The sequence below is a fragment of the Saccopteryx leptura genome, chromosome 1, assembly GCF_036850995.1.
Source record: "Saccopteryx leptura isolate mSacLep1 chromosome 1, mSacLep1_pri_phased_curated, whole genome shotgun sequence".
Lineage (NCBI taxonomy): Eukaryota > Metazoa > Chordata > Mammalia > Chiroptera > Emballonuridae > Saccopteryx > Saccopteryx leptura.
Window position 1 is genome coordinate 292,085,596 of NC_089503.1, and position 16,275 is coordinate 292,101,870.

Genomic DNA, 16,275 nt, shown 5'->3' on the forward strand with positions numbered 1-16,275 from the left:
ACAAGAAACACATCTAAGCTACAAGGATAAAAACAAATTCAAAGAGAAAGGTTGGGAAACAATACTCCAAGCAAATAACATCCAAACAAAAGCAGGTCTAGCAATACTCAGGTCTATCTAACAATGCTGACTACAAGACAGCAACGGTAATCAGAGACAAAAACAGTAATTTCATAATGATAAAGGGGACATTGAATCAAGAAGACATAACACTTCTTAATATATATGCACCAAACCAAGGAGCACCAAAATATATAAGACACCTACTGACTGACCTAAAAACAAAAACCAACAAAAATACAATCATACTTGGAAACCTCAATACACCGCTGACGGCTCCAGATGGTTCATTCAAACAGAAAATCAATAAAGAAATATTGGCCTTAAATGAAACACTACAACAATTGGATATGATAGACATCTACAGGACATTACATCCCAAAGTGCCAGAATATACATTTTTCTCTAGTGTACATGGAACAATTTCAAGAATTGACCATATGTTGGGCCACAAAAATAACATCAACAAATTCAGAAAGATTGACATTATACCAAGCATATTTTCTGATCATAAAGCCTTGAAACTAGAATTCAACTGCAAAAAAGAGGTAAACAAACCCACAAAAATGTGGAAACTAAACAACATACTTTTAAAAAGTGAGTGGGTCAAAGAAGAACTAAGCACAGAAATCAAAAGATACATACAGGCAAATGAAAATAACAATACAACATATCAGAATCTCTGGGATGCAGCAAAAGCAGTAATAACAGGGAAGTTCATATCATTATAGGCCTATGTGAACAAACAAGAGACAGCCCAAGTAAACCACCTAACTTCACATCGTAAGGAACTATAAAAAGAACAAAGACAACCCAAAACCAGCAGAAGAAATGAAATAATAAAAATCAGAGCAGAAATAAACAAAATAGAGAACAGAAAAACTATAGAAAAAAATTAATAAAACAAGGAGCTGGTTCTTTGAAAAGATTAACAAAATTGACAAACCCTTGGCAAGACTCACCAAAGAAAAAAGAGAAAGGACTCATATAAACAAAATCCAAAATGAAAGAGAAGAAATCACCATGGATATCATAGATATACAAAGAATTATTGTAGAATACTATGAAAAACTATATGCCACCAAATTTAACGATATACAAGAAATGGATCAATTCCTAGAACAATACAATCTTCCTAGACTGAGTCATGAAGAAGCAGAAAGCCTAAACAAGCACATAAGCATGGAGGAAATAGAAACAACTATGAAAAACTTCTCCAAAAATAGAAGTCCAGGTACAGACAGCTATACTAGTGAATTCTATCAAACATTCAAAGAAGACTTGGTTCCTATTCTACACAAAGTCTTCCAAAAAATTGAAGAAGAAGCAATACTTCCAAACACATTTTATGAGGCCAACATAACCCTCATACCAAACCCGGCAAGGACAACACAAAAAAAGAAAACTACAGACCAATATCTCTAATGAATACAGATGCTAAAATACTAAACAAAATACTAGCAAATCGAATACAACAACACATTAAAAAAATAATACATCATGATCAAGTGGGATTCATCCTAGAATCACAAGGATGGTTCAACATACGTAAAATGCTTAACATAATATACACCATATCAACAAAACAAAGAACAGAAACCATATGATCTTATCAATAGATGCAGAAAAGGCATTCGATAAAATACATCATTTTATGTTTAAAACAACAAAATGGGTATAGAAGGAAAATATCTCAACATAATAAAGGCCATTTATGACAAACCATCAGCTAACATCATATTAAATGGCATAAAACAAGGTCGTCCACTCTCTCCACTCTTATTCAACATAGTGCTGGAAGTTCTAGCCAGAACAATCAGACAAGAGAAAGAAATAAAAAGGCATTCATATTGGGAAAGAAGTAAAGGTTTCACTTTTTGCAGATGACATGACCCTATACATCAAAAACCCCAAAGACTCCACAAAAAAACTACTAGAAACAATAAACCAATACAGTAAGGCCGCAGGATACAAAATTAATATACAAAAGTCCATTGCCTTCCTATATGCCAACAATGAAACATCAGAAAACGAGCTAAAAAAAAAAATCCCCTTCAAGGTTGCAACAAAAAGAATAAAATACCTAGGAATAAACATAACAAAGAATGTAAAGGACCTATATAATGAAAACTACAAAGCATTGTTAAGGGAAATTGAAAAAGATATAATGAAATGGAAAAATATTCCTTGTTTTTGGATAGGAAGAATAAATATAGTCAAAATGACAATATTACCCAAAGCGATATACAAATTTAATGCAATTCCCATCAAAATTCCAATGACATTTTTTAAAGAAATGGAACAAAAAATCATCAGGTTTATATGGAACTATAAAAAACCCCAATTAGCCAAAGCAATCCTAAGGAAAAAGAAAAAAGCTGGGGGCATTACAATACCTGACTTCAAACTATATTATAGAGCCACGATAATCAAAACAGCATGGTATTGGCAGAAAAATAGACACTCCGACCAATAGAACAGAATAGAAAACCCAGAAATAAAACCACATGTATATGGTCAAATAATTTTTGGTAAAGGGGCGAACAACACACAATGGAGAAAAGAAAGCCTCTTCAACAAATGGTGCTGGGAAAACTGGAAAGCCACATGCAAAAGAATGAAACTCGACTACAGTTTGTCCCCTTGTACTAAAATTAACTCAAAATGGATCAAAGACCTAAATATAAGACCTGAAACAATAAATTACATGGAAGAAAACACAGGTACTAAAGTACTCACGGACTTTGGTTACAAAGAGCACTTTATGAATTTGACTCCAAAGGGAAGTGAAGGCAAAGATAAATGAATGGGACCACGTCAGACTAAGAAGCTTTTGCAAAGCAAAAGAAACTGACAACAAAACAGACAGCCAACTAAATGGGAGATAATATTTTCAAACAACAGCACAGATGAGGGCCTAATATCCAAAATGTACAAAGAACTCAAAACTCAACTACAAACAAGCAAACAATCCAATAAAAAAATGGGAAGAGGACATGAACAGACACTTCTCCCAGGAAGAAATAAAAATGGCCAACAGATATATGAAAAGATGCTCATCTTCATTAGCTATTAGAGAAATGCAAATCAAAACTACAATGAGATACCACCTCACACCTCTTAGATTAGCTATTATCAATAAGACAGGTAATAACAAATGTTGGAGAGGCTGTGGAGAAAAAGGAACCCTCATCCACTGTTGGTGGGAATGTAAAGTAGTACAACCATTATGGAAGCAAGTATGGTGGTACCTCAAAAAACTAAAAATAGAACTACCATATGACCCAGCAATCCCTCTACTGGGAATATACCCCCATAACTCAAAAACATTGGTATGTAAAGACACATGCAGCCCCATGTTCATCATAGCATTGTTCACAGTGGCCAAGACAGGAAACAACCAAAAAGCCCTTCAATAGATGATTGGATAAAGAAGATGTGGTACATACATACTACGGAATACTACTCAGCCATAAGAAATGACGACATCGGATCATTTACAACAACATAGATGGACCTTGATAACATTATACTGTGTGAAATAAGTAAATCAGAAAAAACTAAGAACTATATGATTCCATACATAGGTGGGACATAAAAATGACACTCAGGGACATCGACAAGAGTGTGGTGGTTACTGGGAGTGGGGAGAGGAAGGGAGCGGATGGGGGAGAGGAGAGGCACAAAGAAAACCAAATAGAAGGTGACGGAAGACTATATGACTTTGGGTGATGGGTATGCAACATAATCAAATGTCAAAATAACCTGGAGATGTTTTCTCTGAACCTATGTACCCTGATTGATTAATGTCACCCCATTAAAATTAATAAAAATAAAAAACAAAAAATAATAAAATTATATAAATTAAAAACAAAGAAAGAAACAAACAAACAAAACCTTGAAACCAGCATCTGAAGCTCAGGCCTGCTGAGGGATGCTCTGGGGAAAAGGACCCGTGTTCCACTTAATCTCATAGTAAATGCTCGGGAATGTGTTGGGATTGTTTTCTGTCCACTAGGGTGACTAGGCAGGCACCTAGCCCGAGCCTCCACATCGGACAGGTGGGAGGGGCAGCTAAGAATCAGAGAGTACACAGAGGATTTAAAATTTCTAGTTCTCTCTTAAGTTGAGCAGGAACATGTGAATACTTGTTTTAAGAATCTTAAAATTCTCTAGGCCCGAGAGGCTGCTGTGGAAATGGGCAAGTTTATGAAACCCAGGAAGGTGGTGCTGGTCCTGGCTGGATGCTACTCTGGACGCAAAGCCATCATCATGAAGAACATTGATGATGGCACCTCAGACCGCCCCTACAGCCATGCTCTGGTGGCTGGGATTGACCGCTATCCCCGCAAAGTGACAGCTGCCATGGGCAAGAAGAAAACTGCCAAGAGGTCAAAGATCAAGTCTTTAGTGAAAGTTTATAACTATAATCACCTCATGGCCACAAGGTACTCTGTGGACATCCCCTTGGACAAAACTGTCAATAAGGATGTCTTCAGAGACCCCGCTCTGAAATATAAGGCCCAAAGGGAGGCCAAGGTCAAGTTTGAAGAGAGGTACAAGACCGGCAAGATCAAATGGTTCTTCCAGAAGCTGCAGTTTTAGGTCTTGTTTTGTTTCAGTCATTAAAAATCCAAAAAGTAAAAAAAAAAAAAAAATCTTAAAACTCAAACACACATACATGTAATGTACAGTCTTATATGCATGAACTATTTCCTAGTTAAAGGGCACATACACAAAAGCAGGCATATATCAATTTCTGTAGCAACACACACATTTCACTGATTAAATCCCTCCTTAAGTATATTCCATTCAACTATCTCTTACCAAATTAAGTTTATTAAAGAAAATAAGATTTGTGATATAAAATAATTACCTGTCCTGCCAACTCCAATCGCTTGTTACCATAATAGTCTCTGTCGTCAACTTTATTATCTCCTTGAGCCAGAATCACTCTTCGCACCATCACTGCAGTATAGATACATTTAGCTCGAAAATTGAATTCTTTAACCTGTAATTCAGAAATTAGAGAAAATTTCTAAGACAATGTATATTATAATTTCAGGTGCATCAAGAAAAGAATCAATGTTATAATATTTAAATAAGAAAATAATGAATTATGATCCTTACTATTCAAAGAAATTCAACTAGTCTATAAACTTCCTGAGACTAAGATAAAGACTCTGCATGTTTGCACTCAGTACCTGTAGTAGCTTTTCTTCATTGATGTCCACTACCAATTCCTTCCCTCTCACCTGACCAGGCGGTGGCGCAGTGGATAGTGTCGGACTGGGATGTGGAGGACCCAGGTTCGAAACCCCGAGGTCGCTAGCTCGAGCACACGCTCATCTGGTTTGAGCAAAGCTCACCAGCTTGGACCCAAGGTCACTGACTCGAGCAAGGGGTTACTCGGTTTGCGGTAGCCCCACTGAACAACTAAGGTGTCACAAGGAAAAAACTAATGATTGATGCTTCTCATCTCTCTGTGTTCCTGTCTCTCTGTCCCTATCTATCCCTCTCTCTCTGTCTCTATCAAAAAAAAAAAAAAAAATCCTTCCCTCTCTATATGTTTCATGTCACTCTTTCATTAAGAGGTAGAATACATTCCCGCTTGGCCTTTAAACTAGCAGTTTCCACTTCCTCTTAGAGGCCTGAAGTACCATGTGAGAAGTCTAGGACACTGTTGGGGAGAAAGGGACTACTCGGAAAAGCACTGAGAGGCCAGAGATATCAGTGAGGAAACATTTTAGATATCCAGCCCAGCTGAGTCTTCGAATGACTCTAGCCTCAGCTGCTGTCTGCAACTTTATGAGACCCAAGATAAGAAACACTATCTCCAACTGTTGAGCCCAGTCAAACCACTTCAGAACTGTGAGAGAGAGTAATTAACAGTTATCACAAGCCATTAAGTTTTGGAAATGTTTGTTATATAACAATAGATGACAGTACTAGTACTAAAACATTGTCTGGCATTCAAATATCTATTGGATGAATGAATAGATTGATGAATGAATTTACTGCAGATGTTTTAGTCAATCTTCTCTAGTACAAACTCTGAGATCAATATGAATGAATCTGGCTCAGTAAGTAAGTAAATCGAAACTGGTTAAATAATTGCACTGGCTTGTCTGTAAGACAAAAACATTGGGAAACTAGGTAAACTCTTTTTCTACATCCAAAATGAGGAGTTCTAATAGTATAGTCTTAGCTTTTGCCAATTCTAAGGACTATTTACAGGCTTTTCTATAGAAGAGTCATATTATAAAATTTGTTTTACTTTCCTTAATCATTGAGTAAGATTTCAATGAGATCTTATTGAGTTTATCATTATGTCAGAATAATTCAGGGAATCTTGATTTAAAAGAACATCAGCAACCATTTTCCTTCATACATTTTGTTGTTGCTAGTAAGGAATTACACTAAATAATATAAGGTGTTAGAAAGTCTTATATATCTCAAAAAAACTCATTCTCTTTCAAAGAAATGTTATCATTGGAATGTGGTTGTGGGGCAGCTGTGTTAGGCTTGCTCACTGGTATACCAGCTGTAAGCACTTTTGGTTGATTAGGTGTGTGAACACCTGGCAGAGGCACGTGTGCATAGCCTATATAAAGATATGGGTGCTTGCACTCAAGAGATGGGAGATTGTAGATGGCGGATTGCCTTTTGGCCACTGTCAGGGACGATTCTTGCTATTTGTGTGCCTGAGAAGGGGTTTCCCCGGCCTGTGTGCTTGTCCGCCATTTTGAGGCTCTGTTAAATGGAATGGCCCAACGCTTTTTGGCTCCACAGTTTCTCTACCGTGTGCTTGAATCCAGTGTGAACCTGCCTAGCTGTGGCCACTGGCAGGTGTAGTCGGCAGGATCTGAAGCAGATCGGTATGGAGCTACAGACACCCGTGAAGGGTGAAATAAAGGAGTGGTCACTGTTCTCCAGTATATGGTTCCCCATGGCTGTCCTTTTGGGGGCCATAGGCTGGGTGTTTTTTACAGTGGTACAGGAGGAAACCGAGAGCTCTGTGTGAGAGGTGGCCCGAGGTCGAGACCTCCAGGGTGAGTTGCGGACCCAGTGGCAGCAACAGCTTGACTGGAGGGAGTGCTGGAGAAGGAGGCTGGATGGGTTTGTGAGTGGCTGTTTGCCCTGGAGGTTGAACGTTGGCAGCAGCAGTTGTTGGAGGAACAACTGCGTGTTCAGCTTCAGGCTGAGAGCCGGCAGCCACAGCAGCCGAAGATGGAGCTGTGCCAGAGCGGCTCTGAGTCAGGGGAAGCAGGCGTTTCCAGCTCCTCCTCTGAGGATGAGGAGAATCAGGCTGAAGCTGCCGTCCACACACTCAGAGCTTGGCCAGTGGTTGTACAGAAGGTAAAAACCCAGCAGCAAAGAGTAGCTACTGAGCCCCTGGTGGGCTTGCTGTGATTGTGGGGCTTAGAGGATGGCATCATGCTCTCTGGAGCAGAGGTGGAGAGGCTGGACACTGTGGCCACACTCCCCTCCTTGGGGCAGCGTCTTCGGAGCTGGTATGACGGCAGGGATGAGGGAGGAGGCCTGAGGCCTTTGTGAACCTAGTTGCCTATAATGGACCTTTACCACGGTGATTTGTGGACAGCTGGGCTGTCTATCATGGACTGACTCTTGTACTGCAACCAGAGGGGGGCACTGGCTTCCTTGATAAATGGACATGCTGCCTTTGGACAGTATGAGAGACCCTAATGGGGGGCAGCTCTGATGGATGCCCTCCTGCACCCGGGAAGCTGCTCTCACACAATTGCAGAGACACACCAAGGACATTTTTGGTTTCAATGGACATGGCCCTTGACTGTACAGGCCTCCCACCTAAGATGGGTGGCCTTGTTGGCACCATGGGGTGGGGAGTTGGAGGTGGGCCTCCAGTTGTATAGGGTACCTTTGTAATGGTCACTTTTGGTCTGTATGTAATATACCTATTGTGAGGCGAGCAACTCTAAAGGGGTGGAATGCGGGGCAGCCGTGTTAGGCTTGCTCACAGGGTATACTAGTTGCAAGCACTTTTGGTTGATTAGTGTGTAAGCACGTGGCAGAGGCACGTGTGCACAGCCTCTATAAGGCTAAGGCTGCTTGAGCTCGAGAGAGATGGGGGATTGTGGGTGGCAGATTGCCTGCCTGCTACTGTGAGGGGCCATTCTTGCGGTTTGTTTGCCTGAGAGGTGGTTTCCCCTCCCTGCCTGTGTGCTTGTCTGCCACTGTGAGACTTTATTAAACAGAATGGCCCAACACTTTTCGGCTCCGCAGTTTCTCTACTGTCTGCCTGAATCCAATATGGACCTGCTGGCCATGGCCACTGGCATTACAGTGGCTAAAATAAAAAGTAGCTCTAAAAGCTATGTTATCTTGTTCTCACAAAACAATTACATCAATAAGAAAGGTTGGAATAAATTTAGTTATTTAAAAAGAAAAATCTCTTTGGGGTGAGGGGACAAGGGATAGAGGGTGTTTATATTAAGTGGAAACCATGTCAACACAATAAATTTAAAATAAAAATAAATATAAATCAAAGCAAGCTTATGTTTAAAAAAGGTAAATAAATAGAAACCCCTTAAAAAAAGAAAACTCGCCTGACCAGGTGGTGGCGCAGCGGATAGAGCGTTGGACTGGGACGCAGAAGGACCCAGGTTCGAGACCCCGAGGACGCCAGCTTGAGCGCAGGCTCATCTGGTTTGAGCAAGGCTCACCAGCTTGAGCCCAAGGTTGCTGGCTCCAGCAAGGGGTTACTCAGTCTACTGAAGGCCCGCAGTCAAGGCACATATGAGAAAGCAATCAATGAACAACTAAGGTGTCGCAACGCGCAACGAAAAACTAATTATTGATGCTTCTCATCTCTCCGTTCCTGTCTATCCCTATCTATCATTCTCTGACTCTCTCTGTTAAAAAAAAAATGAGAAAACTCTCTTGTCCACCCTCAAACAAAAAACCTATAACCATAACTCCAATTACCATACCACTGAGCAGAAAAGCCCACTGTCTGGGCAGCTTTAAGTAATGAACATTCTCAATTGATATTTACAAAAGTATATGATCCTCCATTCAGATCTATTTAATTCAGTTTTCTTCTGATGTTAATGTGGCAAGTTACATTAAAAAAGTAACTCTTCTAGTTGTATTGACCTTTCTTGTTAATTAAAAAAAATGAAGCCAACTTTCATTAGCAAAATTTTCAACTTTTAGCAAAGTCTATTTCATGTTTTCATTTTGCATAAATACTGGCAGATTCTCTGAAGACATTTATAAATAGAAATAAATATGCATATTTATAACAGATATCCCGCAGCACTTTATAAAGCATTTGAACCAGAACTCATTTCACCCACCTCCTTTTTAACTACTATACATTGAAAAGTAAACCCTAGGTCTAAACTGAAAAAATTAGTTCAGACTGAGCCCACTTTTCCTATAGATATGGAGAACAGAAACCCTCTAGTCTGGTGGCTGACATCACTTTTTGGCAGAATGCCAATAATACTAGTTCAGGCTATCCTTTTGTGGGATATTAACCTGTAGATTATCTAAAAGAGGGAGAGAAAGATCTACCAAATGAGTTTGGAACACTGACAAAGAAAAATTGTCATAAAAAATCTGTGGAGTCCTTTTACTATTACACTGGGGAACAGAGAGGTCCTAGACATCTTGGAAAAACCCCTAGAGCAGCAGTTTCCAAACTTTAGTGTGGATCAGAACCGCTGGAGGGCTTCTTGGATGGTTGCTGGGCCCACCCCCAGAGTGTCTCATTCAGTAGGTCTGACATCAAGTTCAAGAACTTCTAACTAGTTCCCAGGTGATGCTGACACTACTAGTCTGAAAATGCACTTTAAGAACCACTGCCTCTGAGGAACTGAGAGGCCAGAGTTCCAACCTAGAGCCTCTGCAGGCCACCCTCAGGTACAAGTGCTGGGGAATGCTCTTGCCGATTTCTCTCCCTTTATGTAGACACATCTAAACCACTGCTTTCCAAATCTAAGTCACACCACCACTGTGATTGTTGTCACATCTTAATACTTAAATTATCTACTTAGTATTCTTATTCAACTTATAAATGAATGTTTTAAGTATATTTCATCCCACACAATACCCTGTTTCCCCGAAAATAAGACCTAGTGCAATTTTTTTCAAGTTTAGAAATATAAGACCTCCCCTGAAAATAAGACCTAATGCGTCTTTAGGAGCAAAAATTAATACAAGACACTGTCTTATTTTCGGGGAAACAGGGTAGATTGTTGTACATGGAAATAGAGTCACAAGAAATTCTTGATGGAATTCAGAGTTTGGCTGGTTATGCTGATGTTTGTGATGACATGATTATAGTTGACTATAGTATATTAATGTTGATTTTTTTGTTCAACAATAAATGTGAATTCTTGTTCATGGAAAAATAAGACATCCCCTGAAAAAAAGACCTAGTGCATCTTTAGGAGCAAAAATTAATATAAGACACTGTCTTATTTTCAGGGAAACACAGTACTATAAGATCCCCAATACTACAAAAAATGGATTTGATGTGCTAGTTATATTTCTTCTAATAAGTACAGAATTACTCAAAAATGTCCCTGTATCCCCTGGCCAGTTGGCTCAGCGGTAGAGCACTGGCCCAGCGTATGGAAGTCCCGGGTTTGATTCCTGGCCAGGGCACATAGGAGAAGTGCCCATCTGCTTCTCCACCCCTCCCCCTCTCCTTTTTTCTAGCTCTCTCTTCCCCTCCCCCAGGCAAGGCTCTATTGGAGCAAAATTGGCCCAGGCGCTGAGGATGGCCCCATAGCCTCCACCTCAGGTGCTAGAATGGCTCCGACTGCAGCGGAGCTCCACCCCAGATGGGGAGCATCCCCCCTAGTGGGCACATGGGTGGATCCCAGTTGGGCGCATGTGGGAGTCTGTCTGCCTCAGCCCCCGCCCCCTCTGCTTCTCACTTCAAAAAAATACAAAAAAAAAAAAAAAAGTTAAAAAAAATGTCCCTGTATCACCTAAAATCATCTTTAATATTACACTTAGGTAAATACAAAGTTTCAAGTTGACAATGCTCACGCCTATAAAAACTTAAAAAAACTGAGACGTCAGTGTTTTGGCTTATGCCGTTACCATCATACTTACGAAGTACACGGGCAAACTAGTTTGGTTGCATGTGGTGGAAGAATACGCAGTAATGTGCGCATGAGTGAGGGAGTTGGTGTTCCCCAGTAGGCTTATCTACGCCATTTTGGACTGTTAAAGGTGCAACTCTCCCGTTTGTGTTAGGCTAGGGTATGTTTCAACTTACACCAAAATTCAGGTTACATCACTGTCGTAGGAACAGAACTGTGTCATACCCAAGGACCCCCTGTTCTGCCCTAAACCATTCTTGAAAATGAAGGTCTTTTTCTGTTTTATCTATTCTGACTTTACCTTAATGAATTATATACAACAAAACTTTTAAAATGGCACTTTAGGCCCATAGCAGTCACATTAAACTAGCAATGATTACCTTGTCGATTTAAATAAATAAATGTCAGAATAGCCAGCATTCTATGAGTTAAGGTTCTGTAATTAACTAATAGTTCTCAGTTACTCTACAGGGGTGTGCAAAAGTAGGTTTACAGTTGTGAGTAGGTGAAACAATTCTTGTATTATTTATTAATTATTGTATCATTTATTTGTATTATAACTCTAAGCCTACTTTTGCCTACCCCTGTAGAAAAGTAAGTGGGGCTCCTAATAGAAACTCGACAGCCATGCCAGGGAGCCGGGAAACCATGGTTTACATATATTACAAATACTGCATCATCACAACAACCACGTGAGGAAGTGGTATTAGCTTCATTGTCCAGATGAGAAAACTGAAGCTTAGAAAAGTTATGATTTGCCCAGAGTAAATCAGCTAGGAAGACACCAGGATTTGGACCCTTGACTCTCTGGTTCTAAAGCCCTCGTTGTATCCATTTCTCATTTTTGGTATTTGAGTTTTAAACTGTTTTTCCAATCGTCCAAGTTAAAATTTAGTTCAGACCAAGCTTTAACATTAAGACTTTTCTAATTATTTGCATAAGATCAAGAACATACACAAATAAATGGCAGCTGAAAAGCAGAATCACAGAGACCTTTATTATTAGGCTCACAAGGTGTTTCAAAATAAGAAAATCGAATTTGAATGCATTTAGGTGGTCACTGTCCACTCCCACAGATCCCTCAAGTTTCCTTTATTCATAATCAGCCCTAGTTTGCAACCCCTGAATTAAATCATTCATAAAGAGTAAACATGGTAGCTCATCTTTAGTCACACTACTTGGTTAACAAGTTGGCCTAACAAATATTTCCATTACTTTAAAAAGTATAGGATACATATTAAATAGGAGTAGGGGAAGATCATTCTTGCCAACATGACCGATCTCTGTTTAATGATAAGTTAATAAAAAATAAGTATTAAGCACTGGATCAAGGGTCAGAAAGTGGCTTCTAGCTCTCTTTCTGACCATTAACCAGGGGGGTGACAAGGCTGATCATCTAACTTGCCTGGACCTGAGAATCTTCACTGTAAGTGAAGGAGACTAGACCATGTGAACTCTAAAATTCAAGGTCTAGGAGATGAACTCATGTAGTACATTAAAAAGCATCTACCAGAGTAACACAACAACAAAAATATATTTACTGTCACAGAACTATTTACTTAAAAATGGTAAATTTTGTTATGTATAATTTATCACAGTATAAAAAAGTATCCATATGGGCAAGCCACCATAAATTTGTTTTAAGTCATTTAAAAACATTAAAGACAAGGGAGTCAAAAGGCACAAACTTCCAGTTATTAAAATATAAAGACGACTATAGTGTATAACACTGTACTGCATGTTTTAAAGTTGCTAAGAGAGTAAATCTTAAAAGTTCTCATAAAAAGAAAAAAAATCTGCACCTATGTATAGTGACAAATGTTAACTAGACTTATTGTTGTTATCACTTTGCAATATATACAAAAATCGAATCATTTTGTTGTATACTTGAAACTAATATGCTGTATGTTAATTATACCTCAATAAAAAACAAACATCTACATCCTTTGAAAGCATGAAATGGAATAGCAGCATTAACATATGTATGAGTGCATATATATATATATATATATATATACACACACATACACACATATATATAAACTATAACATTAGACTGAAAGAACCAGGAGAGAATAAACATGATGATGGTACAAATACAGCTAACATTCTTCCAGTACAAATAAAGTGTTAACAAGGGAAGAGTATTCCTCATGGGGCAGTCTAGTCCTCTAATGTAAAATGGTATTCAGAAAATTTTAACAGAAATGCAGACCCACAGTCATCAGAGTTGCAAAGGTACTCACTGGTACATGGGTTAGAATGGTAGAAGCCAGGAGCTCTCTTGCTTCTTCTATTTTGGTTTTCTTTGGTCCACCTCCCCACATCCTTTGCCTTCTTACTTTGTTACCTATGTATTTTAATGCCTATAAAAGCCAGAATATAGTATAATAATGTTTAATGAGATCATTGCAGGATATTTATTAAGCATGTATCTATACAAAACACCGTAAGCAAAACAGACAAGGATCCCGGTTAAAGAGAAAGCTGTACTGGGCCTAGCCAAAAATCAACAGCAAAACAACTTATATAGTATCTAATACAATGGTTCCTTTTTTATTTTGTTATTTGTTTTCTTACTATAAAATTGATACATATTCACTGTAGAAAATTTAGAAAATATAGATAAGTAAATATATATATATAAAGTAGTCACAAACCTTCCACCTAGAGAAAACCACAGTCTACAGTTAATATTTTGAGGTAGTGCTTTTCTCCCCTCAAGAAAGAATCACACCATGTAAGACCTCTAACTTGAAAGCTGTAAAACATTGCTGAGAGAAAACAAAATCTATATAAATTGATGGTTATGCCATTTTCATAGACTGGAACATTTAATAGTGTTAAGATGGCTTACTATTAAAATTCTCTCCAAAATGACCAATAGATGCATCGTAACTGCTGATTATACTCCTGGCAGGCTTTTTATTTTTTATTATTATTATTTTTTATCAATTGCTTTTAGAGAGACAGAAAAAGGAAGAGAGAAAGAGAGGGAGAGAGGATGGGAGGGAGGGAGAGAGAAAAAGAGAGAAGCATTCATTTGTTGTTCCACTAAGCTGTGCATTTACTGGTCACTTCCCGTATGTGCACTAACTAGGGATTGAACCCACACCTTGGTGTTTCGGGATGACACTCTAAATGAGTACGCTAACCGGCCAGCGTCCTGGCAGGCTTTTATAGAACAAAAATTGATTTTAAAATTTATATGACTATACAGAAAACCTGGAGTAGCAGAAACCATCTTGAAAAAGAAGTTGGAGAATTTACATTATCTGATTCCAATTATAAAACTATAGTGAAAGACAGTGTGATACTAGGATAAGGACAAATAGATCAATGGGAAAGAATAAAAAGTCCAGAAATAAACCCATGCTTTCGTGGCCAATTTCTTCTTCTTATTTATTTATTTATTTATTTATTTCAGCACATGTGGGCTTGAGAGAGAGATAAAGAGACAGAGACACAGAGAGAGAAACAGAGACAGGAAGGGAGAGAGATGAAAAGCATCCAATTGTAGTTGTGGCACTTGAGTTGTTCATTGCTTCTCATAGGTGCCTTGACCGGGGAGCTCCAGCAGAGCCAGTGACTCCTTGCTCAAGCCAGAGGCCTTGAGCTTAAAGTCAGTGACCTTTGGGCTCAAGCCAGTGACCAAGTGGTCATAATGACAATCCCACACTCAAGCCAGTGACCCTGAGCTCAAGCTTTCTTATTAACTACATATTCTCCTTATCTTTTAATTGAACTTCTCTGATTCGGTTAGTAAAATTTTCTGTCAGTAGCTATTTAAGAGAAATAAATGAGTGATTTTCCAACCCACTATTTAGCCCCAACTCACACAACTTTATGATGCTAGGATTATGTGACCGACAATGAGGATGGGTGTAAAAAATGAATAATGGATCTCATTAAATTCAGTGGGGTATCATTAAGGCAAATTGCTCTTCCAGGGCATTACACAGCTTTAAAGGATATAGTGTATCTCCCCAAACTAAGCCAGTTACTGGGTATTTCTTAACATTTTTATCTTCATGCTCACTAAATATTTCACTTTCAATAAAGACCAAAAATAAAACCTCCTAAATCCCAACAAGTTTTCCTGATACTGCCTGCCCAATAACCAGAGTGAACTATTAATTAACTGCAGAAAAAGAGGAAGACAGTAATGAGAATATCCCTACTAATTTGTCCTCTGAAATTATATATCCTTACATACGACAATACCCTTCCCATATGTTTGACTCAGTCTTTGAAAATATCAAGACGGGTTTGATTTTTCTGAACACACACTAATAGATTTAAGTGGGAAAATGCTATTTCTGTAAGTGTCTTAGGTAACAAGGAAAAAGCAGCCTAGAATTTACGCCTTGTAAGTAACCCACAGAATAGACAACATACATATGGATCAATAAGCACTACTGCACTTCCATAGCTGGAAATTCCCACCTCTCAGGATGGTTCTTAGGGATGTCACCACTGATTCTACTTAGCAAAGCACTTCACAAATACTGGACTAAAAATCCTAAGTATAGCTGTTATATATCCTATGTCTATATATATATAGCTCCCATATATATATATATATATATATATAGCTCCCTATCTTCATCCTGGTGTCTTGTCCTAAAATCCCCATGTTCCAATTAAGAGTGCTTCAGCAGGTCAATGAAGGTTCTGTAGTGGTAAAGGGGTCTCTGATCCTGGGCCTTTCTTGCTGATAACATTGAAAATTCAGGAAGAGACAGAAATCACATACAGCTAGATGGCAAAAGCGTTAGACGTATGAAGTAAAAATGGATAGTAAAGAGAAATGAAAAAAAAAATGTCTTCTACACTAGATTCACTGTAATTTTAAATATATATATATAACTCAGGCAAATAAGGAAAAAAGAGAGTACTTCTATCATATCAGAACAAAAGCCTCTTGGCCACATATCCCCCTTCTTAGACACCCAAGAATGATTGTCTAGGCACACTCCTCCCTAAAATCCCTGAAAAAATGAGTCAGAGAAGCTTCTCTATCACTCCTTCTATCTCCCCAACATCCCTCCCAAAGCTACACCCCCAAAAATCACAGCATGCCATGCTTTATCAATGAGCAGCATTAAATCTC

At 38.7% G+C, this 16,275-nt stretch overlaps 2 protein-coding genes across 2 annotated transcripts in view; one reads left to right on the plus strand and one right to left on the minus strand.

Moving 5' to 3' along the window:
• The window catches only part of POLR3B (RNA polymerase III subunit B), a 136,037-nt gene that overhangs the window by 82,331 nt on the left and 37,431 nt on the right, over positions 1 to 16,275 (minus strand). The window contains exons 11-12 of the mRNA XM_066356055.1: positions 13,409 to 13,528; positions 4,937 to 5,071 (exon numbers count right to left, since the gene is read on the minus strand). Of these exons, the coding sequence (XP_066212152.1) occupies positions 4,937 to 5,071; positions 13,409 to 13,528 (255 nt within the window). The remainder of the gene's footprint in view (positions 1 to 4,936; positions 5,072 to 13,408; positions 13,529 to 16,275) is intronic.
• Positions 4,237 to 4,695, plus strand: LOC136389401 (large ribosomal subunit protein eL27-like). The gene has a single exon (XM_066361209.1). The coding sequence runs from the start codon at positions 4,258 to 4,260 to the stop codon at positions 4,663 to 4,665; it is 408 nt and encodes a 135-aa protein (XP_066217306.1). The 5' UTR covers positions 4,237 to 4,257; the 3' UTR covers positions 4,666 to 4,695.

Bases quoted from the DNA above. Each gene is read 5' to 3' on its own strand.
- LOC136389401 (XM_066361209.1), top strand. From the start codon at position 4,258: ATGGGCAAGTTTATGAAACCCAGGAAGGTGGTGCTGGTCCTGGCTGGA.